The sequence below is a fragment of the Carcharhinus amblyrhynchos genome, chromosome 5, assembly GCF_965287045.1.
Source record: "Carcharhinus amblyrhynchos chromosome 5, sCarAmb.v2.hapA, whole genome shotgun sequence".
NCBI classification, from domain to species: domain Eukaryota; kingdom Metazoa; phylum Chordata; class Chondrichthyes; order Carcharhiniformes; family Carcharhinidae; genus Carcharhinus; species Carcharhinus amblyrhynchos.
The window spans coordinates 104,024,702-104,049,159 of record NC_137328.1 but is presented as its reverse complement, the minus strand read 5'-3'; the positions used below and the strand labels follow the sequence as shown (position 1 = coordinate 104,049,159).

The 24,458-nt window shown below is 42.3% G+C and overlaps 1 protein-coding gene across 8 annotated transcripts in view; it reads left to right on the top strand.

Moving 5' to 3' along the window:
- LOC145343260 (microtubule-associated serine/threonine-protein kinase 4-like) overlaps nt 1–24,458 on the top strand; it is a 445,947-nt gene that overhangs the window by 388,231 nt on the left and 33,258 nt on the right. For all 8 annotated transcript variants that reach the window (XM_080189364.1, XM_080189367.1, XM_080189366.1 and 5 more), the window contains 9 exons: nt 3,573–3,674; nt 4,056–4,188; nt 6,046–6,113; nt 9,767–9,852; nt 10,300–10,508; nt 10,637–10,775; nt 15,123–15,255; nt 19,226–19,391; nt 22,505–22,606. In XM_080189364.1, the coding sequence (XP_080045490.1) occupies nt 3,573–3,674; nt 4,056–4,188; nt 6,046–6,113; nt 9,767–9,852; nt 10,300–10,508; nt 10,637–10,775; nt 15,123–15,255; nt 19,226–19,391; nt 22,505–22,606 (1,138 nt within the window). The remainder of the gene's footprint in view (nt 1–3,572; nt 3,675–4,055; nt 4,189–6,045; nt 6,114–9,766; nt 9,853–10,299; nt 10,509–10,636; nt 10,776–15,122; nt 15,256–19,225; nt 19,392–22,504; nt 22,607–24,458) is intronic.

The window sequence follows — 24,458 nt, the reverse complement described above, 5'->3', positions numbered from 1 at the left end:
TGAATGAGTTTCATGGAGAATATAAGGAATCATGGACGTGACTGGGAATGAGTTGAGAAGAAGCATGGGTAAGACCTTTTGAATTTGCCTTTCATTCAAAAGGTTCCTGAATTCTGACTATGGTTCATGACTCCACTGAGAGGCTGTGAAGCACAAGAGGTAGATGAACTGATCTGACACCATGAAAATTAAGAGGTGTTAGGAGATGCCCACCCACACAATGGAGCTGGTCAGGTCAGGAGTGCAGGGTGCGTGCTCACCAGCCACACCCTTAACCTGCACTGGCAGCCAGCGTTGGAACTGGGAATGGGAGCAGGAATTGCAGAACACAATCGTGCCAACTATTTTTAAATGGCTCCAGGCTTTAGTCTCTGGTTTCAACTTAACTTCCCGTTTTCCCTAAGTTTCATTGCCCAATACCAGGATCGTTTGAGTGGAAAACAGCCCCTCTTGATACTGTCCTCTTGATGCTTATAGAAACTCCACATTACTTCTATTTTTTAGTCTGCACGAAGACTAAGATTCATCTAGGCTGCGTGTTGTGACTTTGCTACAATAAAACTCTGCCACAGAGATAAAAGTTACACCGGTTAAATAACTTGAAGAAACTTTAAATTGTACTGTTGTGACATTAAACTCAAGAGTTTGTTCTGATGAGATCAGAAGTTTAGAGGGGATGTGCGAGGCAAGGTTTTTTTTGCACAGAGGGTGGTGAATGTCTGGAGCGCGCCGCTGGGGAGGTGGTGGGAGCAGGTACGATAGCATCATTTAAGGGGCAACCAGACGAATACATGAATAAGATGGGAATGGAAGGATATGGACTCCATAAGTGCATGCGGTTTGAGTTTAGGCAGGATATCATGATTGGTGCAGGTATGAAGGGCTGAAGGGTTTGTTCCTGTACTGTACTGTTCTTTGTTCTAAATGATTGAAATAATGTTCTCATCCCGAAGACTGATGTGTAGAGGTACATATTCTGCAAGTGAGAGGGAGAAAGATAGTCCCCAGTGACCCTGGTTAAACCATTTGAAAGTTTGCTCTACCACTTAGTGCCACTCTGAAGAGAACATTGAAGAGGATGTTTAAAAATCAGAAACCACGTGACAAGGTGATTTTGTGTTGGATTTGAACAGTTGTGCTTTGCAAGGTGAAATACAGAGCAATGTACCTCACAATTTACTGTTTTCCTTCGAAGTATTTTTGCACACCTCGACAGAAGTGTTAGAATGAGTAGAAAATGGAAGAGCTTACAGAAATAATGACATTGTGAGATGTGGTATTGACATCTTACAATCCAGGAATGAAGGGTTTGTCATATGAGGAGCAATTGAGGAACCTAGGTCGATACTCGATGGAGTTTCAAAAGATGAGGGGGGATCTACTTAAAACTTAGAATACTAAGAGGCCTATCTAGAGTGGATGTGGAGAGGATGTTTCCACGAGGCAGAGAGACTGAAACTCGAGGGCACAACCTCAGAGTTAAGGGATGCTCTTTGAAAACTGAGATGAGGAGGAATTTCTTCAGCTAGTGTGGGGTGAACCTGTGGAACACATTGTCACAGAGGGCTGTGGAGACAAGGTCATTGAGTGTCTTTAAGACAGAGATAGGTTCTTGATCAATAAGGGGATCAAGGGTTACGGGGAGAAGGCAGGAGAATGGGGATGAGAATCATATCAGCCATGATTGAATGGTGGAGTAGACTTGATGGGTCGAATGGCTTAATTTTGTCCCTCTGTCTTATGGTCTTAAAATCTTGATTGTTGCGAAAGTTCTGTCAGTATCACAAAGGGAGCTTGAAATGGTTCATTTGCAACTAAAACTGACTTTGCTCAAACTGGTGAATCTAACTTTTGCCCTTTCCCACTTCTTTTTACTTCCAACATCTCAGTGATATTGTCGTGAAGACTTCCTGTCGTGTATTATACATTTTTAAAAATGGAACAGTGATTATTGACTGTAAGTCAGCTGTGAAATTTTTGTACTACTGCTCCTGCTCATTAGTAAATTGGTATTTTAAACATGTAAATGTACAATGTAGGAGCGGAGCAGGCCCCTTGAGACTGCTTCGCCATTCAGTAAGATCACGGCTGATAGTATTGTATCCTCATCTTTTAAGGAGGGGAGATGCAAAGACTCATGATTCTTGGAGAAAATATTTTTCCATCTTAAATGGGCCATCCCTTATTTTTAAGCAGTGGCCGTTATGTGGCAACTGAAAATAATGAAATACTATTGCAAGTAGCTGTTCCAGTAACTTCTTTTTACTGAAGTAAGGTGCTACCCTAGTCAGGGGTGAATAAAAGGCTAACGATTCTATTGGTCCTTGGTTTAGTTGTACCAATGTGGAAGTATAGATTCACCAGGATGATAACCTGGGCTCTTGAGGGTTAAATTACACAGCTAGGATTGTATTCTTTGGAATTTAGAAGGATTAGGAATGATCCAGTTTAGATACTTAAGATATTGTAGGGAACTGATTGGATAGATAGAACAAGCATATTCCCTCTGATTAGGGAGTCTGGAACTTGGGAGCCACACTCTGGAACTCTACCATTGGAGCGGGTGAGGGTCTGACAATGGAAATCTCTGTTGACCTCGGATGGGAATTTCTGGTCTCACCCGAGCGAGGACATAAAGTTCTGCCCATTGCATAACAATTGGAATCAGATCTTTTAGGAGTGAAATTAGGAAACGCCTCAATGTGCAAAGGGTTGATAGCAGATTGGAGCTCTTCTCTACAAAAAGCAGTCGAATCTTGATCGGAATCTATGCGGCGTGATTGGTGGTGCTTCTGTCTGTGAGCCAGGAGGCCCAAGGTTCAAGTCCCACTCCAGTCCCACAGAAGAACCCAGCCACTGGTGTAGGGAAGATTCGGCCTGTATCAGTGCGGGTCTGGACAAATGGCAAGTGTTAAAGACGAGGAGGGTGGGTGTAGGGGAGGGGCGCATCCATCTGCAAATACCAGCCATCAAATCCAAAAGATGATGATTGATGTGAAGGGCACTGTGGTGACTTCATGGACCATGGGAAAAACTGAGGGGGAGAGAGAGAGAGAGGGAAGGAAAGCAGCTGATCCGGGCAAGATCAGTCCCTCATTTAAAATCTGAGATTGATAGGTTTTAGTTAACCAAATGCGTTAAGCAAAGTGGGACAGACATGCATGGAGCTAGGTCATCGGATCAGCCACCAATTTACTGAATATTGGAATAGGTTCAAGGGGCTAAGTATCCTACCTCTTTTTATAACTGACTTATACCATAATGCCATCAGCCCCATCTGCTAGATATTGTATTTAATAGTGTTCAAACATAATGCTAATCAGGTTTCTGAGCCTCATGTCTTTAATGATCTTTATAGTGGAATGAACGACAATGCAAACAGTCGTAATTTACCTTTAATGCAGGGAAATTGCTTTGGAAGTCTTTTAAATGGATGGATTAAACACTGAAAATGGTTCATATGCTTGGTTGAATTTAGAAAATATTTTATTTTAAGTAGTTTTGTTTCAGTGATGGTCCACATGCACTGATTATTAACGCGTTGTACTCCTTACTGCTTTTCCCACGTCCAGGCTCACAAACGTTCGGAAAGTAATGAACTGACGGTCATTGATCAGCTGGTCAGGAAATTACTGATCATCATTGCTCGGCCGGCCCGACTGCTGGAATGCCTTGTAAGTCTCCTTCTGCAACAAGGAAAAGATATGTATGCAGAATGTACACAAGCTGAAGCGATGCTTCACACACTAAACCAAGTTAATACGCTGTCATGTGAGCATGTGGAGCATTTAAGAACATTGTGTGGGGAGGGGGCTGCAGACACACACTAGAGACAGCTGATTTGAAATGCTGTGTTCGTTCAACATTGATACGCAAGAGAAATGCTTTGAGTTTATGATTTAATATATTTATTGCCCCGGAGGATTTCGTTTTGAGGCGCGGTGACATTTTTGGGATCTTTTCCCAATAAACTTTACACTGAGGAGGAAACTTGCAATATTCAAAACAATTAAGATGTTGACTGAGGTATTTTTTTTCTCTAAATGTCGTTCCAGGAATTTGATCCTGAAGAGTTCTATCACTTGTTAGAAGCAGCAGAAGGACATGCTAAAGAAGGAGAAGGCATTAAGTCGGATATTCCCCGTTATATCATCAGTCAGCTGGGCCTTACTAGGGATCCCTTAGAGGGTGAGTGCCATTGTTAACTGTGCTATGTGCAAAGTATGTTTTACCTTCTCAGGCACTCAGTCAAGTGTGGAATGAATATTAAAAGGATGGGTAGCGAGGGCATTATGCTCCTGTTACATCTAGATAAATCTTGTTTCTAGCACGTCTTAATAGTGACTTAAATTTGATGACGGTAAAATATTTTCCATTGAAATGATTAAGTTTTTAACACGATCCTCATGAACATTATTGAAACTTTGTTTTCCGGTGCTTTTCTCATAGTCGTTCTTGAAAGTTTTGAGTTAGAAATCATTGATCTGCTAGTCAAAAACACTTTGATTTTAGCACTTTGGGATGTTGCTATCCTAGAAGATTTCTTTGAAAGCAGAATGAGATTTTTGGGATGCTCTTCCAATAACTATATGGCTGGGATTCCCTGACCTTGTCCACGCTGGTCCTGCTGCTGTGAATGGAGATTTGACTGAGTGCGAATTCTCCATTTTTGCTGGCAGCAGAGGGAGATCGGCACCAGAGAATTTCCGCCTATGTATGTCTTGGGTATAAAAAAATCTTAATTGTACGTCTGCCATAGCCAATACCCACTACAAAATATCATTTGCTGAAAGTGCCATTGAACCGAATGCTTTAATTTTCCAGATGATGTATCCAAGTGCGAATGTATTTTTAAAAAAAAGCCGAGGAAGCATTATTTAGTCACCTTCCTATTGAGATATGGAAAAATTAGCATATAATTAATAACTGAAGCACTCTTCTGACATGGATTATGCATTAGGAAACTGTACGTGTTATTTAAAGCCTCCTTATGCTGGCTCAGGTAGCATGCATCTGCTCTACATAATTTGTGTTCTTGCCCCTGCTCATTTGGCACAGTATGACCATCAGTAGCACTCATTCTTCCTTGCCTTGCTGCTCTATTAAACCCCAAATGCAGCAGCAGTTGCACATTATAAACAGCCATTAAAAAGGCATTTGAGCATCTAATTGGAACCAATATAATTAAACAAATGTTTCTGTTTCTGGTTCTCTTGCATCTCGCAAATTGTGCGATCCGAAGTACGTAAAATTCTTTAAGGCGCTTTAGCCGTTTGAATAGTCTACAGATTTTCCTTTTAAACATCACTTGTTCTTACGTGTCGCACGCTTTCTCACAATGCAGTCTGAACTACTGCTGGGAGATGGTGCCGAACAAATTCAACTTTTTTCTCCGATGACAATTATGACAATTAAAAAAAAACATAGATTTGTAACCTATTAGGCACCAATGGCTGCGTCGCAGATGGGTTCTCCAGGAGGAAGTTTTCTCATTTTGTTAGTATCAGCAGTCTTTGTATCATGGGCCTTGAGAAATGGTTTACTTGGGCATAAAGGACAGATGCTCCGCTGGTTCACAAATGCGTTAAAAGTCTCAACAGGCATTATTAGCTACTTCATTTACCCACTGTTCAGTCTGAGGATAGTGTTAATTCCCAACAACTGCTCTTGAGTTGTGATACAATTTAAAGGTCTAGGATAATTAGTGTAATAGGATAAAATGATCCCAGACAGAGCAGAGAAAATCCAGATTGCAGTGCCAGACCCCAAGTGGAAGTTTAGCAGCCCCTTTGAAATGCTACTCAACACTGGGAAATATGAAAGGTGCTATATCTGGAATGAATGCGACAGGAGAGATTAGCCAAAGTGAAATAAAGAGCATGAAGTGTCTGCGTAACCACAGTCTACCGTTCAAGGGGAATGATGATCTGTAGCAGCCGGTTTTACAATATGTCTAACTTTTCTGTTGATTTTAATAAGTAACCTTTCCCCTTTCAATCAACAATCATCTTGTCCCTAATCAAAAACTTTTTTCACCCTCAAAAGAGATGGCCCAGCTGGCTAACTATGACAGTGGGACAGCCGAGACTCCTGAGACGGATGACTCAGTGGGTGTAAGTATTCTTATACTGCTCTTCACGTATAAGCGTTTGGCATCATTTCTACCTCGTTTATCTTTAATACCTCCATATCTCTCAATGGAGATTGTCCATTGAAAATACCTGTCCTCATAACTTGTGAAGTTATTCAAGATTTGAAGTGGTTAGTCTTTGCAACTTGGCTACAGTTTTGCCGCACCAGGTGAGATTAGGATGCATCGTTACTTGAACCTTCCAAAATATCGCGTCTGTTCCTCCATTCGATCATGGCTGATGTGTTTCTCAGCCCCATTCTCCTGCCTTTTCCCTGTAACCTTACATCCCCTTACCGATCAAGAATCTATCTCTGTCTTAAATACACTCAGTGATTTGGCCTCCACAGATTCCAAAGATTCACCACCCTTTGGCTGAAGAAATTCCTCCTCCTTGGGGTGGCACAGTGGTCTTCACTGCTCCATCACAGTGCTAGGGAGCCGGGTTCAATTCCCGGCTTGGGTCACTGTCTGTGCATTCTCCCCATGTCTGCGTCGGTTCCCTCCAGGTGGCCTTGTTTCCTCCCATAGTCTGAAAGACGTGCTGGTTGGGTACATTGGCCATGCTAAATTCTCAGTGTATCCGAACAGGTGCCCGGGTGTGGCGACTAGGGGATTTTCATAGTAACTTCATTGTAGTGTTGATATAAGCCCTCTTGTGACTAATCTCAGTTTTAAAGGGTCCCTTTACTCTCAGGCTGTGCCCTCAGATCCTCGTCTCGCCTACTTAATGGAAACATGTTCTCCATGTGTACTCTATCCATGGGTGTTAGGTTGTTACTACTACCAAAGCTACGAATGGCTAGAGACTTCAAAGCCAGAATCCATGGTGCAGGAAGCCATCTCTGCTTTTGGGCAGCAAGGTGTCAGATACGTGTAGCAGGATTTTCGCTGTGGGATTAGAACCCTGTTGCTGGGTTGGAATAAGGATCAGGCATGCAGACTGCATGGGAAACATTCAGTTGTTGTGAATCTCAACAGAACTGCCTGCAGCTGCTGCAGCCACCAGAAAGACAAGGAAAATCTCAGTTGGATTCCTTTGACCTAATGTAACCCTCAAACGAACTGTGTTATCTAACCCATTTCCTTAAAAATGACCAGGGGTGGGCTGGCACAGGAAAAGGCACAAGTTGGCTGTGCTAGTTTCATTTTCCAATCCTCAGAAGGATTGTATAATCAAATCCTTGGAAACTTCAACACCAGTTTTAGTCCCAAAAGTTGTACTGTTGAGATATCCACACAGATCGAATTTCTGTTATCTGGTGCTTCCCACATAGGCAGACATCCCAGTAGTCTGTTCCCAAAGGGTTTAGATGCTGATTGGTAATAGCTGTAAATATTGAGAAGGCAAAGTGTGCATGGGAATGTTCCTCTGTTCAGCCATCCAAATCCATGTAGTTTGTCCAGGACAAAGGACCCGTAAGCCAGGTCATGTTAAGTCTGACGAAGGGTCATCCAGACTTGAAACGTTGGCTCCACTCTCTCTCCACATATGCTGTCAGACCTGCTGAGATTCTCTGGCATTCTCTGTTTTTGTTTCAGGCTCCAGCGTCCATAGTATTTTGCATTTTAAGCCTGTTGGGTTGATGTCAAGTCTGTTGGGTTTATGAGTTCCTAGAGCCAAGTGGTGGGGATTTATGCCCATTATAATGTTAATGAATCAGGCTGGCTGGTCAACTTAACAACAGCCCTGTGGGGAACTGCAGACTTGTCTGATTCGGATATCAAATTATCAAGCCTGCCACAAGAGAGTTGATTGATTTCCATCCAGCAGTGCCACATATACACTGTCGGAATAATCTTAACTTCAAAGACCTTGTTTACCCGCTCAGCAAATTAGTCACTAAAATCTTCATAATGAGTAACACTTGGGTAAACCTTTCTTTGTATGTTTTGTTGAAAATAAAACTGTATAGATGTCCTCAACTCTCAAACTGATAATGGTGAGGAATTGATGTTTAAAAATTGATTGTCCTCTTGTGGCATCGGGGGAGAGGGAGGTGTGGGTGCTGGGGAGATGGAAGCCACCCTAACCTTAATTAGACCCTTATGTGGCTCAACTAAATTTATTTATTAGTGTCACAAGTTGGCTTATATTAACGCCACAATGAAGTTACTGTGAAAATCCCCTAGTCACCACACTCCAGTGCCTGTTCGGGTACACTGAGGGAGAATTTAGCATGGCCAATGCACTAACCAGCAGTCGTTGGATAGCGGGAGAAAACTGGAGCACCCAGAGGAAAGCCACGCACACATGGAGAGAACATGCAAACTCCGTACAGACAATGACCCAAACCGGGAATCGAACCTGGGTCCCTGGCACTGTGAGGTAGCAGTGCTAACCACTGTGTCACTGTGCCATCCTACTGGCTGCTGCCCAGTGGGTCTTTGCTTTGGTTCCCACCACTTGTAATATGCCATTGATAACATGCCATTGCAGGAAAGGACATCAGACTGGGCTCACAACACCAACCCCACCATATTATCAACTCTCCCAACTCCCAGCCCATCCCCAAAAGGCTGAGAAAATTCAGCCCTCTGTGTCAAACTTGCTCCAACCGAAGAGATGCACAAGCAATTTTTTTCCATGTTGATGCCTATCTCAGTGTCTCTGGTGCCACGTATAAAATTTATATCCACTTTGCCATGTAATTGCTATTAACAGATTTGGGTGTTCTGATTAGGCTTTTGCCAACAAGGTTTAAAACAACCCCTTCCAAGGCATCAGGGCTTCCAAATGGGAAGTGCAAACACAATGAGAACTTTGTTTCTTACAGTTTCTAAGGTCTGATTGATCGACCTGCATGTAGACTCGAGTATGTTCTCTCCTTTCCACAGGACTGATATCCCTTGTCTTGATCAGCGCACAGAAAAAATTGGAAAGCAGTCATAGAATCATAGAATCCCTACAATGCAAAAGGAGGCCATTTGGCCCATTGAGTTCAACTGTTTTTTTTCAAAAGTCAATGCATTCAATATTTCAAAATAAGTTAGTATTAAATATGAAGTTATCACATTCATTGAACCAAAGTAGCGATCATTTTCAGAAAAGGGCGGTATAGTGGCACAGTAGTTAGTACTGCTGCCTCACAGCGCCAGGGACCACAATTCCACCCAGGCTTTATTCCCATAACCCCACATATTTACTCTGCTAATCCCTGACACCAGGGTCCATTTAGCACGACCAATCAACCTAACCTGTACGTCTTTGGACTGTGGGAAGAAACCGGAGCACTCAGAGGAAACCCACGCAGACATGGGAAGAATGTGCAAATTCCGCACAGTCACCCAAGGTCGGAATTGAACCCGGTTCCAGGGCGATGTGAGGCAGCAGTGCTAACCATTGTGCCACCGTGCTACCCTATCCTGAAAATGATCGCTGCTTTTGTTTGATGAACGTAATAACTTCTTATTTAACACTAACTTATTTTGAAATATCGAATGCACTGATTTTTGAAGAAGGACCCAGTTGAAGGTAGATGAAATTGAGTTGAAGTAATGGGTGAAAAGCTGTGACCGCTAAATATCATGTAATAACTTGGCAGGAACAGAGGCAACTGCTATATTTCTCAGAATTTATGATTCCATGGCTCCTACACAGTGAAGTTTAAACATTAATTCTTTCCTCCTCCTCAGAGCTTTACTCCTTCAGTTCAAGGTAAACGTAAGCCACGTGAAATTGACTTTGAAACGATGAAGTTGATCAGTAATGGAGCCTATGGGTGAGTGTTGTATGAGTATAAAAGCAGTCATTAATGTACCCTGCCAGCAGCAGTGAGCTATTAGCCAGAAGAAAGAGTGTGTTCATCTTATGATTCCCTAATGATTACTGTGAGTTAACACTGCACGGTATAATTAACCACATCAGTGTCACTGTTAATAGTTAAAATATTGCTCAATTTCCATCTTTAGTTGAAAATAATGGGAGTTTTGTTTTTTTTCTAAAAGCTTACCATCTGCAGCGCAGGGTTTAATTCGATGCAACGTGTCATTATTTTTGATTGAGATCTGAAGTATTCGGATGAAAAAGCAAGTGTAATGGGCCACAATCACTCGTTCTTTGATAATGGTTTCCCATACCAGGTTGAATCACCAGGCTGCCCTAATACTAGATAATGGTATCACTGCTGAGCACACTTGTGCACTGACTACGCCCTCCGTTTCTCCAGAGCTGTGTATTTGGTTCGCCACAAAGAGACCAAGCAGAGATTTGCAATGAAGAAGATCAACAAACAGAACTTGATCCTTCGAAATCAGATCCAACAGGCGTTTGTAGAAAGGGACATCCTGACATTCGCAGAAAATCCCTTTGTCGTGAGCATGTATTGTTCCTTTGAAACCAAGCGCCATTTGTGTATGGTGATGGAGTACGTGGAAGGTACTGGACTCACTTTTAAATAAAATTGTATTTCTCATTCCCATTCTTGCTCAGCGTCACGTTCTAAGCAATCAGATAATGTTAGATTGTCTTTGGTAGGTGAAAAGTTATTTCTTGTTGCCTTCTAGGCGGAGATTGCGCAACACTGTTGAAAAATATGGGCCCCTTACCAGTAGATATGGCAAGAATGTATTTTGCGGAGACCGTCCTTGCTTTGGAGTACCTGCACAATTATGGGATTGTACACCGAGATCTGAAACCAGATAAGTATGTATATGTAAAACATGTCGGCTTCAGATTTCAATTATTTTTCCATCGGTTAAATTTTGCAATCAAGAGCTCTACTGTTTGATCGCACATGCAGGGCCTAACTTCTGTAAACGTGCTGCTCTGTATTGTTGCACGTGTATCTTCCATAAAGCCTCAAAAGTGGTGTAATTTTACGTGTGATAAAACAAATGATAAACAGCATATTTCAGGATATTAGCCCGAACATTTTGAGATTTGATGAAGACGTATATACCTTCAGTACTGCATAGTAAAAAGATCCCCTTATGTTATTGGCTTTTAATGTGGTACACTTTGATTTTCCTTTTAAAGACTTTGTGGTAGATTCTCTTTCTTTCAAATATCTTAAATGGCATTCATTCAAAGCCTTCATTGATTCTGGCATACCCTGGTGGATTCCACAACCTGATACGTAACTTAACATTTCCCACGCACGAGTTAAGGGCCTGTTGACTAGAACAAATTGACATCTTGGTAAGGCAGTTTGAGATAACTGCATTTATAATGGGTGCACATCCTCTTAGTTGTGTGAAAGCTTGTAATACTCTTTTGCAAACGTTTCCCTGACAGTTCTTGTAGTGTGCAACTTTTGGAAGCTAACTAATTAGTACGTTAATACCAGGGAGCATTTTGAGCAAGAGTTTTTTTATTTTAATGCTGCAAAAAAGTCTTGCCTCTTTTCCAGGGATTTTCAAGGACAGGAAGGATGTAGAATTATTGAATGAGGAATGTAAAATTAATAACAAAGAACAAAGAAAATTACAACACAGGAACAGGATCTTCAGCTCTCTAAGCTTGCACCGACATGCTGCTTGACTTAACTAAAACTCTCTACCCTTACGGGGACCATAATTCTCTACTCCCATCCTATTCATGTACTTGTCAAGATGCCCCTTAAAAGTCACTATCGTATCTGCTTCCACTATCTCCCCCGGCAACGAGTTCCAGGCACCTACTACTCTGTATAAATAATCTGCCTCGTACATCTCCTTTAAACCTTGCCCCTTAAACCTATGCTTCTTCCACCTTGGGAAAAAGCTTCTGACTATCCACTCTGTCCATGCCTCTCATAATCTTGTAGACTTCTATCAAGTCTTCCCTCAACCTCCGTCGCTCCAGTGAGAATAAACCAAGTTTCTCCAACCTCTCCTCATAGCTAATGCCCTCTGTATCAGGCAGCAACCTGGTAACTCTTTTCTGTACCCTGTCCAAAGCCTCCACATCCTTGGTGGAAATCTGGAGAATGCTATGAAGCGGATTGCTGAACCTAAAGGCTAAATTTTGAGGAAAATTTGTCAACTGGGGCTTTTACAGTCTGGTGCAGAGTTGAATATAGTGGGGGCGGAATGTATCAGCAAGCAGTGAAAAGTATTGTTTTTTGCATGTGATACTGTACATAGAGAAGAAAAGGAGAGGGTGCCAAATGTAGTGTTGCAGCCATAGCTAGGGTGTAAAGAAAGATTACATCTGAGGTTGGTCCATTCAAAAGTCTGGCAGCAGGGAAGAAGCTGTTTTCGAGTTGGTTGGTACGTGACCTCAGACTTTTGTATCTTTTTCCCGATGGAAGGTATAAGAGAGTATGTCCATGGTGAGTGGGGTCCTTGATTATGCTGGCTGCTTTTCTAAGGCAGTGACAAGTGTAGACAGTGTCAATAGATGGGAGGCTGGTTTGAGGCTTCATTCGCGTCACTTTATAGTTTCCTGCAATCTTGGACAAAGCAAAAGCCTTAACGAACTGTGATGCAACCAGAAAGAATGCTTTCTGTATTGCATCTATACTGTACTGACAAATGTCAGTATGGTTTTTGTAGATATGGAAAATCTAAAGCTACCATAGTTCTTTTGTTGGACATGGGGTTCAGGAGCCAAGAAACACCATTTAAAACTTAAGGGTATCAAAAAAATGAAGGAAATTGGACAACTCTCTTTCTTTCAGTAGCAGTTCAATTAAACTTGCAAATAATGAAAACTAGCGATTTCTTTTTAAATCATGCCTTTTTATTTTGTTTAGACAATTAAACAAACCATCAGGAATAATTGGCAAGACTTTTGAGAGGGTACAGAGGAGATTTACCAAAGAGGAGGAACTTCTGGGATTGTTATGGTTAGGAGAAGATTTAATGGAGGTTCAAAACTGCAAAGGGTTTTGGTAGAATACTTGGGGAGGAACTGTCAGAGGGACAATTACTTGGGAACACAAATTTATTTATTTTTATTCATTCGTGGGACTGACCAATGTTTATTGCCCATCTTGTGTTACCCTTGAACTGAGTGGCTTGCTAGGCCATTTCAAAAGGCAATTGAAAGTCAACCACATTGCGGTGGCTCTTGAGTCACATGTAAGCCAGACCAGGTAAGGATGGCAGATTTCCATCCCTAAAGGACATTAGTGAACCAAATGAGTTTTTATGAGAGGCAACAATGATTTCACGGTGATCGGTAGATTCTTAATTTCAGATTTCTCGATCACTGGCCAGCCCCGCAACCCCATATCGCCAGCCATGCAATCCCGCCATGGCCCAATCGCTGACCTCCTGGGTGTGACTCGACCTTTGCCCCCAGCCTGCCTCGATCTCCCAATTTTCACCCACCTCGCTGACAGCCCCAACCAATGCCCAGCCTGATCACTGGCCTCTGTCCCTCGGTCACTCAACCTGAAAGCAGAGTGGTAGCATCAGAGGCCCTGCCTCCTTGGCACTGCTTGATGCCCAGTGGACAGTGCCAAAGTGCCACCAGGGCGTTGGCACTTTGTCCTGTGGACAGTGCTGGTGGACCTGGCTGGCAATGCTCAGGGCCACCCACTGTGCCCGACCCTCTGGGGGACATCAATGGCCCCCCTTCACTCCAGCAGGGCCAGGCCGCCAGCTTCCCACAAGTGGGGAGCTATACTAAAACCCCATTGGAGTGAAACACACTGGCGGCAGCAGAGAGACGCTTGTGGGCCCAGAGATTTCGGTCCCCTGGCCTGCTAATGATATTTAAGACATATGGTAATGATTATCATAATATATGCAGCTCCGCGCTAGTTTCCAGCATGGAACTGACAGTGCCGGAGACTCGAGGGGAGGCCGTGATGTCCAGTGGGGAGCTTGTAAAATGGCCTCCGCTCGAGTCTCCTGGTCCACTGCACTATAAAAGCAGTGCAATGGGATAGGAGAATCACCCCCAGGGAATTTGAAGAAAACTGTATAGAAGTCTGGAGTCTCTACAATGTAGAGACCATGATCACACAAGTCGGTCCTGACAAAGATCACAAGTGAAAGTAAAATGCTGGAATGTTATTCGGTGTGGGGGATTTTAAGGTAGCGCAAGCCCCCACCCCTACCAGTTGCCCCCAGAGACCCTGCAACTGAAAAATCCATTGGCGTTGCATAACAGTTGAAATCCGTGAGGATCAGATCGACAAGCATATCATAATCAAGACATGTTTGACCAGAAAGAACCTGTGGAGAGCTAGGTAACCTGCAGGGTTTAGAGCATCAAATTCTCAGTCCTGCAGTGTGGAAAATGTGATCCCACAAGATTTTGGAATTTGTGTAAACGGATGCAAGAAGATACACTCTGCTAGGAACTCCAATTTGTATTTGCAGTCTCCCGAAACTGTAACACTTGGCTCCATTAAGCATGTTATGGACAAATGAATCCTATTAGCGAGCAAATCATTGCAGTGAAATTCTCGTTGTTTCAGAGCTTGTGGCTTGTCTGGGGCCCTCTTTGAAACTGCGGATGTCCCACTTTTCCAGTGGTTGCAAATTATTTATTTATCTTTCAGCTTTGAGGGGAACCTCCAGCTGATAGTGTTCCCATATGTCTGCTGCCCTTGTATTTCTAATGATGCGGAGTTGCCAGTGTTGGACTGGGGTAGGCACAATAAGTAGTCTCTCAACACCAAGTTAAAGTCCAACAGGTTTATTTGCTAGCACAAGCTTTTGGAGCATTGTCCCTTGAATGGCAATTTGCTTTGACTTAGCTGATGAAGGGGCAATGCTCTGAAAGCTCGTGCTACCAAATAAACCTCTTGTATTTCTAGATGGTAGCAGTTGTGGCTTGGAAGGTGCTATCTAAGGTGCTTGTATCAATTCTAGACTTCATTTTGTGGTATTGAGTTTCGTTCACCCCTCACTTGGTGAGAACACCTACTGGCTTTCAGAACTACTATCATCATGTAGTCAGTTTCCATTAGCTAGGTGCCTCTGGGTTTGATTTGTAATAGATTAAGAACTTCCTTTCAGTTAGCTTCCAATTAAAGCTTTGTCTTTTTCTTAATGTAAAGAATTCAAATGCATTTTGGAAGGACTAATATAGATTTTTTTTATTTCTCTGTAGTTTGCTTGTAACGTCACTGGGGCACATCAAATTGACAGATTTTGGATTATCAAAAGTTGGACTGATGAACATGACAACTAACCTTTATGAAGGGCACATTGAGAAAGATGCCAGAGAATTCCTGGACAAGCAGGTGAGAGCCACATGTGGCTGTGCAACGTAGTAATTATGCTAAAGAGCATCCACGTTATCTCACCTGCTCCATATACCTGGCTGTCAGGATTAAAGCGGAAATAAGATGCAACTTCTTTTTGTTGGATGTGCCACACAAATAAACCTCCATAATTTAGAAGCAGGCAAGACATTTATACCTCAGAATGTAAGCACTAAACTGATATCAGATAATTAATATGAACAATAGATCATTTGATTGAGCATGTCGTAGTATCAGAGAATCTCTGCTGTGCAGAAAGAGGCCATTCAGCCCATCAAATCTGCACCGCCGCACCAACAAAGCATCTCAGCTAGGCCCCAACCTCATAACCCACACATTTTACCATGGCTAATCCACCTAACCCACACACTGTGGGATACTAAGGGACAATTTAGCATGGCCAATTGGCCTAACCGAACATCTTTGGAGTGTGGGTAGAAACTGGAGCACTTGGAGGAAACGCACACAGTTATCCAAAGCTGGAATCAAGCCCAGGACCATGGCGCTGTGAGGCAGCAGTGCTAACCATTGTGCCACTGTACTGCCCAATCTCAGTGATTGCTCCACTCGTGCTTTTTAAATCTTTGTTTAAGATTTATAGTCCTTCTATTAAATTGGACTGAACTATAAGGCAAATTTCTATATGTATAGACAAGTTGCCTATGGTTGATGTCTGAACACTATTTGATCACTGATTGATGGTCACCTTTATGGAAAAAATCCACAAATGTCATGAGTTTTTAAATCTGCCACAAAACTATCTGCAAATAATCAGAGCTGCCTCTTACAACTCCTTTCACATTACTCAATTTTTAAAAATTCATTCATGGAATGTGGACATTGCTGGCTAAGGCAACATTTATTGCCCATCTCCAATTGCCCTCAAGAAGGTAGAAGGTGATGGTGATAGACTGCTGCAGTCTATGTAATGTATTCATCCAAAGTGCTGCTTGGAAGGGACTTCAAGGATTTTGACCCAGTGACAGTGAAGGAATGGTGATATATTTCCAAATCGGGATGGTGAATGGCTTTGAGGGGAACCTCCAGATGGTAGCGTTCCCTTGTACCTGCTGCCTTTGTCCTTCTAGATGGTAGCAGTTGTGGATTTGGAAGGTACTGTATAAGGAACCTTGCTAAGTTCCTGCCACACATCTTGTAGATGGTACACACTGCAGCCAACACGCATCAGTAGAGGGGAGTGAATGTTTGTGAATGGAGTCCCAATCATATGGCTGCTTTGTCTTGGATGGTGTCAAACTTCTTGAGTTTGCTGGAGCTGCGCTCATCCAAGCAAATGAAGAAAAGGATATTGCTTCAATATAGTGCTGGTTAATTTGACAAAAATGCAAACAAACTTAAAATCCTAACATCATGGTATGTAAGGATTTGAATAGTTTCACCCTACTTATGCATTGGAAACCAGACCAGTGGACAGTTCACTGGGGAGTAATGGATAATGCAGAGTTATGGAAAGAGAAGAACTTAGAACTATCATCCTCACTAGGGAAAAAGTCCTGACCAAATATTGGGATTAATGGCAGACAAGTCCCCAGGGTCTGACGGTCTACATCCTAGGATCTTGAAGGAAGTGGCAGTGGATATAGTAGATCCATTGTTAAAATATTCCAAAATTTCTTGAATGCCAGGAAGGTTCCAGTAGATTGGAAAAATGTGAACATAATGCCCTCATTCAAAAAGGGAGGGAGGCAAAATGTAGCGAAGTATAGACCAGCAGTTTAACATTTGTCGTTGGGAAATTTTTCGAATCCATATTGCAGAAGTAATAACAGGATATTTGTAAAGTGAAAACACAATTCATCAGAGTCAGCATGGTTTTATGAAGAGTAAAATATGTTTTGACTAATATACTAGAGTTCTTCGAAGATGTAACAAGCAAAGTGGCCAATGTCGATTTTGTATATGTGGTATATCTGGACTTCCAGAAGGCATTTGACAAGGTGCCTCATAAAAGGTTAATACACAAGGTAAGACTTTGTGGGGTTAGAGTAAATTAGTGGGCTTGGATAGAGGATTGGCTAGTCAACAGAAAGCAAAGAGTTGGGATAAAGGAAACTTTTTCGGTTGACAAGGTGTAACTAGTGTGTGCCACAGGGTTCAGTCCTCAGGCTCCAACTCTTTACAATTTATATTAATCACTTGGATGCAGGATTAGAAGGCACTATAGCCAAATATACAGGTGATACTAAAATAGATGGGATTGTAAATCAAAATTAATTAAGGAATTTACAGATGGATATGGACAAGTTAGGTGAGCAGACTGGAATTTAACATGGATAAGTGTGAGGTTATCCATTTTAGTCTGAAAAATAGAAAGGCAACTCATGATCTAAATGGAAAGAAACTTAGTGCGTGGGTGCAGAGGGAACTGGCTTTCCTTGCGCATGAATTGCAGAAAACTGGTCCACAGATATAGATAATAAGGAAAGTAAATGGAATTTTGGCATTTTTCCTTAAAGGAAAGAATACAAACGTAGAGATGTTTGCTGCAACTGTGCAAGGAATTAGTTAGATTGCACCTGGGGAATTGTGGCAGTTTTGGTCCCCTTATTTGACGAAGGATATAGTTGCATTGGAGGTGGTTCAGAGGAGGTTCACTATCTTGATTCCAGAGATGAGGGGTTTGACTTATGAAGAGAGATTGAGCAGTTTAGGCTGATACTCAAGAGTTTAGAAGAATGAAAAGAGAGCTAGTTGAGATATATCAGATGATCAAGGGGATTGACAGGATAGACATAGAGAGGATGTTTCCTCTTGTGGGGTAACCTATAAGGAGAGGTCATAATTTTAGGATAAGGGGTAGCAGATTTAAAACAGAGGGGGAGAAACTACTTAGGTTGCTAATCTGTGGAATTCACTACCCGAGAGTGCGGTGGATGCCGAGACATTAAGTAAATGTAAAGAGGAGATAGATTTTTAATTAGTAATGGGTTAAAGGGTTATGGAGAACAGACAGGAAAGTGATGTTGAGGCTGAGATGAGATCAACCAGGATCTCAGTAGGCTGAATTGCTTACTCCTGCTCCTTATTGTATCCTTATGAAATGGTGGTATAGAGGTAGTTAATTCTGGGGCCATGGGCTCAAATCCCACAGTGGCAGAAATTTAAATTCAATTAATCAGAAATAAAAGGCTAAGGTGAATGATACAATCATTGATTGTTTCAAAAGCCCATTTGGTTCGCTCATATTCTTTCGGGAAGGAAATCTGGTGTCCTTACCTGGTCTGGCCTGTGTGTGACTCTAGGCCCACAGCAAGGTGGTTGAATCTTCACTGTGCTCAGTTCAAGAACAATCAGGGATGGGCAACAAATACTGGCCAGCGATATCCACATTTTATGAAAGAATAAAGAAAAAAAAAGTTAAAATCGGAACGGCGCTATACGCTTTCCAATTTGAACCTGATGTTGTTGTGGGGCACCTACAGAAGGCAAACCAGTTCTTCTTTAAGAATGAAGACCTTGCCTCCCCTTTCTGATCAGCCTAGTCACAAACAAGGCCAGAAGATGCCCAAAGTCATAAGTAAACTTAATTTACTGCCCACGCCAAATTTTAATCATTTAATCAACTGCTGGGAGCTATTTGTTTGGATCGCTAGGGAGGAATGCTTCATGCTTACCAATTGGGCTTGTGCACATTGACTCCTGTCTGCTGACTCAGCTGACCATGTGCACAAGAGATAAAAGAGGAAAGATTTCACCTGCTCACAATTGAAATTAAAAATACCAAGTGGAAGAACCAGACAGGAAATTGCCCAATGCCATGAACTATCAAGTTAGGTTAACACTTTCTGCTGCACACCTCTACTGTAAGAGTGCCAAGCTTTTAACGTTGCATTCATTAAACTTTGTCACAAATGGTGTGAACTGCTTCACTGTTTGCTAACACCACATTTACAACTCGTACATGCTGGTTTCTGTTGTCATACTGCAGGTTTGTGGAACTCCAGAATACATAGCTCCGGAAGTAATCCTGCGGCAAGGGTATGGCAAACCAGTGGACTGGTGGGCCATGGGGATCATTCTTTATGAATTTGTTGTTGGATGTGTGCCTTTCTTTGGAGACACGCCTGAGGAGCTCTTTGGACAAGTGATTAGTGGTGAGCATCAAGAAATTTCCTAATATACGAAGCTTGACACGAGCAGGAAAAAAATTAATGGCAGCAAGAATATCCTGTGTGGCTTGAAGACAGGGTATATTAGTCCCTCTGTTATTGATAGTATTTTCAGCATGTTTTGCTAAGCTGTTTAAACTGGCAGTTGTTACTCTGTAATCCACAGCTATGCAGTAGAGATTATCATTGGAGACCATGCTAATTTAGCCACTTTGCATCTAAAATTAACTGCTTCATCTTTATCCACTTGACTCTGAATTTGAATCATAGAATCCCTTCAGTGCAGGAGGAGGCTATTTGGCCCATCAAGTCTGCACTGGCTCTCTAACAGAGTATCTTACCAGCCCTATCCCTGTAACCCCAAATATTTACCATGGCTAATTCATCTATTCTACACATTTTGGGACACTAAAGGACAATTTAGTAAGGCCAATCCATCTAACCTGCAAATTTTGGGACACTAATGGGTAATTTAGCATGGCCAATCTACCTAACCTGCACATCTTTAGACTGTGGGAGGAAACCGGAGCACCCCGAGGAAACCCACATAGATATGGGGAGAACATGCAGACTCCACACAGACAGTAACCCGAGGCCGGAATTGAACCCAGGCCCATGGTGCTGTGAGGCAGCTGTGCCAACCACTGTGCTGTAGAAGGTTGGTTGGCTTATTATACCTGTGTTTTTTTCAAACACACAGTTATCAATCAGCAGTCTTTTGCAAAACTATATTTTTTTGTCCTTGGTAAAATGACTGATGTGCTCTGCAGAAACGCTGCGACAATCATGGAGCGTCTGCACACCCAGCTGGCTGAATTGGGAACTGACGTGGCTTTTGGAATTTAATCCAACTTGAAGACTGCTTGCTTGAAATTCCAGAACTTTGGAAGGAATCACTTCAGCCAAACATATCTTCTTGCATTCTTCAGAATGCATCCTGTTACATCGGCCTCCTTTCCACATTAATTTCAAAATGCAGAATTTTTTTGTTAGAAAGATGACAGTCTATTTTAAGGTAGAATGAACAATTCCTCAGCAAAAGGCACTGGACTATCTGAGAATAAAACAGAAAATATTGCAAATACTCAACAAAATATGGCGAAAGGACGTTGACCTGCAATGTTAATTCTGTCTCTCCCCCCCCCCCCTTCCCCCCCCCCCCCCCCACCATCCCCCCCCCCCCCCCCCCCCCCCACCATCCCCCCTACTCCGCGGACACTGCCTGACCTGAGTATTTTCAGCGTCTTTGGTTTTAATCTCAGATTTCTAGCACTGAATTGAATCTTGTTTGTGTCTGGTAAGTGTTGTCTTTGTTTAGGGATTCTGAGCTCACAGGCGTCTGGTTTTAAGCCAAACAATTGCAGCTACTGTAATACTGCAGCGGCCCAGAGAGACGCAACTCAATTCCATTCCATCTTGTTTTGTCGTGTGCTGCAGAGTGAGAGAGGCTGCGGGAATGGAGTGATTAATTAAGAGCACTGTGAATGGCTGTTGGTGCGCGATTGCTCATTTGCATATTCATGTATCATTTCCACATGATGTAATTACATTTATGGAGCAACCTGCTGGCTACACAAACCAGAATAAATTTATTTCTAGATTGTGTGGCTTGTCCCATGGCCTTGAGCAGTTGTTAATAGAATTGCAAATTATGCCTGCAAAAAATAAATTTAGTGATCACTAATTTCATTTTTTTCTGTTACTGGAATCCAATTAAATTATAACCTCTGATTCATGGTTCATTTGTATTTAGAAAATATATCTTTGCCCTTGCTCGGTACCATTTACTATGGCACTGTAATTGGGTGCATCTGCCAGCTATTTTGTAACTAGTGTTAATATTTGTTTAAATGATTCATTGCACAGAACCCAGTATTGTTTAGCATCGTGTCGACAGCTTGAGGTGCAAGATTTGGAACAAATAAGTACTATCACTCTTTGTGTGATAGCACCTGGCTTCATTTCAGCATTGCCATCTTTGCTCTCAAGTTTTAAGTTTAGTTATTAGCGTCAAGTAGGCTTACATTAACACTGCAATGAAGTTACTGTGAAAGTCCCCTAGTCGCCACACTCCGGCATCTGTTCGGGTACACTGGGGGAGAATTTAACATAGCCAACGCACCTAACCAGTATATCTTCCGGACCGTGGGAGGAAACGGGAGCACCTGGAGGGACGTAGAACGTTACAGCGCAGTACAGGCCCTTCGGCCCTCAATGTTGTGCTGACCTGTGAAACCAATCTAAAACCCATCTAACCTATCCTATTCCAATGTCATCCTTATGTTTATCCAATGACCATTTAAATGCCCTTAGTGTTAGCGAAACCCACGCAGACACAGGGAGAACGTGCAGACTCCACACAAGCCCAGAATCGAACCCGGGTCCCTGGTGATGCGAGGCAGCAGTGCTAACCACTGTACAAAGTGCAAAGTCTGTTGCATTGAAACCACCTCCACAGAGCTCGGTTGTCACGTTAGTCAGTGTGCTCGTGAAAGTGAAGGATGTCAGTGCCCTTTCAATATGTGTCCCCAGTTCCTTTAGGGTAGGAAAAATAAAAACCACAAATAAAAGGTAAGCTCTGCTACTGGGCTCCAATTACTTGCTTTAAAGCTACCATTTAGTAATTTTTCCTTTCTCCCCACACTTACTGTCCTTAATGGCCTCTCTTGGAAAGATAGCCTAAGAAGCTTGTGACGTACTGCAGAGCCTGACATCCAGCCTATATTGCAGAGTTCTCCCAAGATTTTTGTCCACGTGGTTAGTGTTATTGTGTGATGTGGGAGCCAAGTGCGAGTTTGAAACGAACGTTCCGTGGATTTGCACGTTGCCAGTAAGTGGTTGGTACGAACAGGTCTTGATGCTCTGACAGGGGATTTATCCACCAATGACACAATTCCACGAGCAGCAGCCATTTTTAAATCTTTAAGGTCATAGTCAAACAAACCAGCCATGAAGAAATGGAAATGCGATGAGCCACTTTGTGGACTGCACTGCTAAGGCTCATTGGCTTGGTCAATAAGTTTATGGTGAAATTTAGTTTGGTGAAGATAGTTCTTTAATTCTAGCTAAGTTCTTTTTGTGTCTTTCTGCTTTCCTAGATGAGATAAATTGGCCAGAAGGGGATGAAGCTCCTGCCTCTGACGCTCAGGACCTCATCACCATGCTGCTCAGGCAGAACCCACTGGAGAGACTGGGGACAGGTACCGTGAAGCCATTTGCATTATTAATACTCCGCAATTAGCACCTTGCTCTGAAAATCGCTGAATCTGAAAGCTCTTAAAAACTGTGATCATCCTTCTATTGGTAATCAATTCTGTTTAATGGATTGGTGTTCTTTGTCATGTAAACCAAATATTGGCTTTTTAATATAACAAATTCTTCATGACCATGGAGTGTGGCGGCCAGGTGACTTTGCATTGGACTAAACAATGGAACATCTCCTGACTGCTTGGACTGGGCTTAACTTGTTCAGCGTACAAGGTCAAAGCTGAATTATTTCTTAGAAAAGTTTTGTTTTCTCAAGTGCAGCATGGTTGCCATAAAATTATTTACTCAATCTAAATTATTATTAATCTAAATTACTCTAAACTATTAACTTTTTCTCCTTCATTCTTTCGTGAGATGTGGCCATCACTGACAAGGCCAGCATTTATTGCCCATCCCTAATTGCCCGAGAGCAGTTGAGAGTCACTCACATTGCTGTGGCTCTGGAGTCACATGTAGGCCAGAACCGTTAAGGACGGCAAATTTCCTTCCCTAAAGGATATTAATGAATCGGATGGCTTTTAACGACATTCAAAATGGTTTTGTGGTCTTCATTAGACTTCTAAATCCAGATTTTTATTAAATTCTGGTTTCACCATCTGCTGTGGTGGGTTTCAAACCCAGGTCCCCCAGAGCATTACCTTGGGTTTCTGGATTGCTAGTGCAGTGATAATACAATTACCTACATAATACAACTGCCCTGCCTCCCCTATTTATATGCTAAATTCCTTCTTAGTGTCAAGGTGACCAGCAGGATAAACACATGGGGGTTACGGGAAAAAGGCCTGTGTGGAATTGTTGGTGCATGATTGATGGGCCAAATGGCCGCCTCCTGCACTGTAGGGATTCTATAATTCTATGACAGTATAACCAGCAAGACCCAGATGTCACATCTTGAAAGGTTGCAATGACAAAAAGTTACAACTCTGCTACGGAGCTAATTTGGTTATGCCCTCGGATGGTGCTGTTCAGTCTAGGGAAGTATGTGACCATGAAATCTGGGAAGTTTCTGCCTTTGTAGCAAACTGGTCCACTTATTTTACTAACTCGGAAATTGGATCTTATGCCAAAAAAGGCCATATGTTATTTTGATTAAAGTTTGAAATGAGCAATTTATTATTGAAAATGCAGAATACTGCGCCTGGGTATTTTTCAATGAGTTTCTCCAGAATTGCACAAGTTAGTTTAACATAACTAATAAACAGCATACCAAGCACTGCAGTAGACAGTTGAGTGAAGGAAAACATATTGATCCAAAGTTGTTCCCTTAGTAAACAGATTTTCCATTTAATGAGTACTGTACGTGTGAGTAAGCATTATACGATTGAATTTAGATAACTTTCTTACTGAGATTGAGGAGCAAAAGTCATTTATTCCAAAGACATATGGGCAGAGTATGATTGCGGCCTGATTATGCATGCACCTGAACCATGGATGAGGACAAGCAAAAAACATTTACATTTTCAGTACGCTTACTCCTATTCAGCATCAGTTTTTAGGCCATTGAATAGGTAGCCAAGCTTCAGAAAATAGTCTTATTTCTGTATAGCCAAAGAACTTTAGAATTGTAGAGGCTTGTAGCAGAGGAGGAGGCCAGTCAGCCCATTATAGCTGTGTTAACACTTTGTGACAGCATTTCAAAACAAATGCTGCTGCCCTTCTCTCTCCCCATGGCCCCTGTATCCCAAGGATCTTCCTCTGGTATAACCTTCCCATCGCCCCATTATTGGCTGTTTGGTCTGCAGCTATCTGGACTTTGCGGTCTGAAATTCCCACTCCCCAAACCTC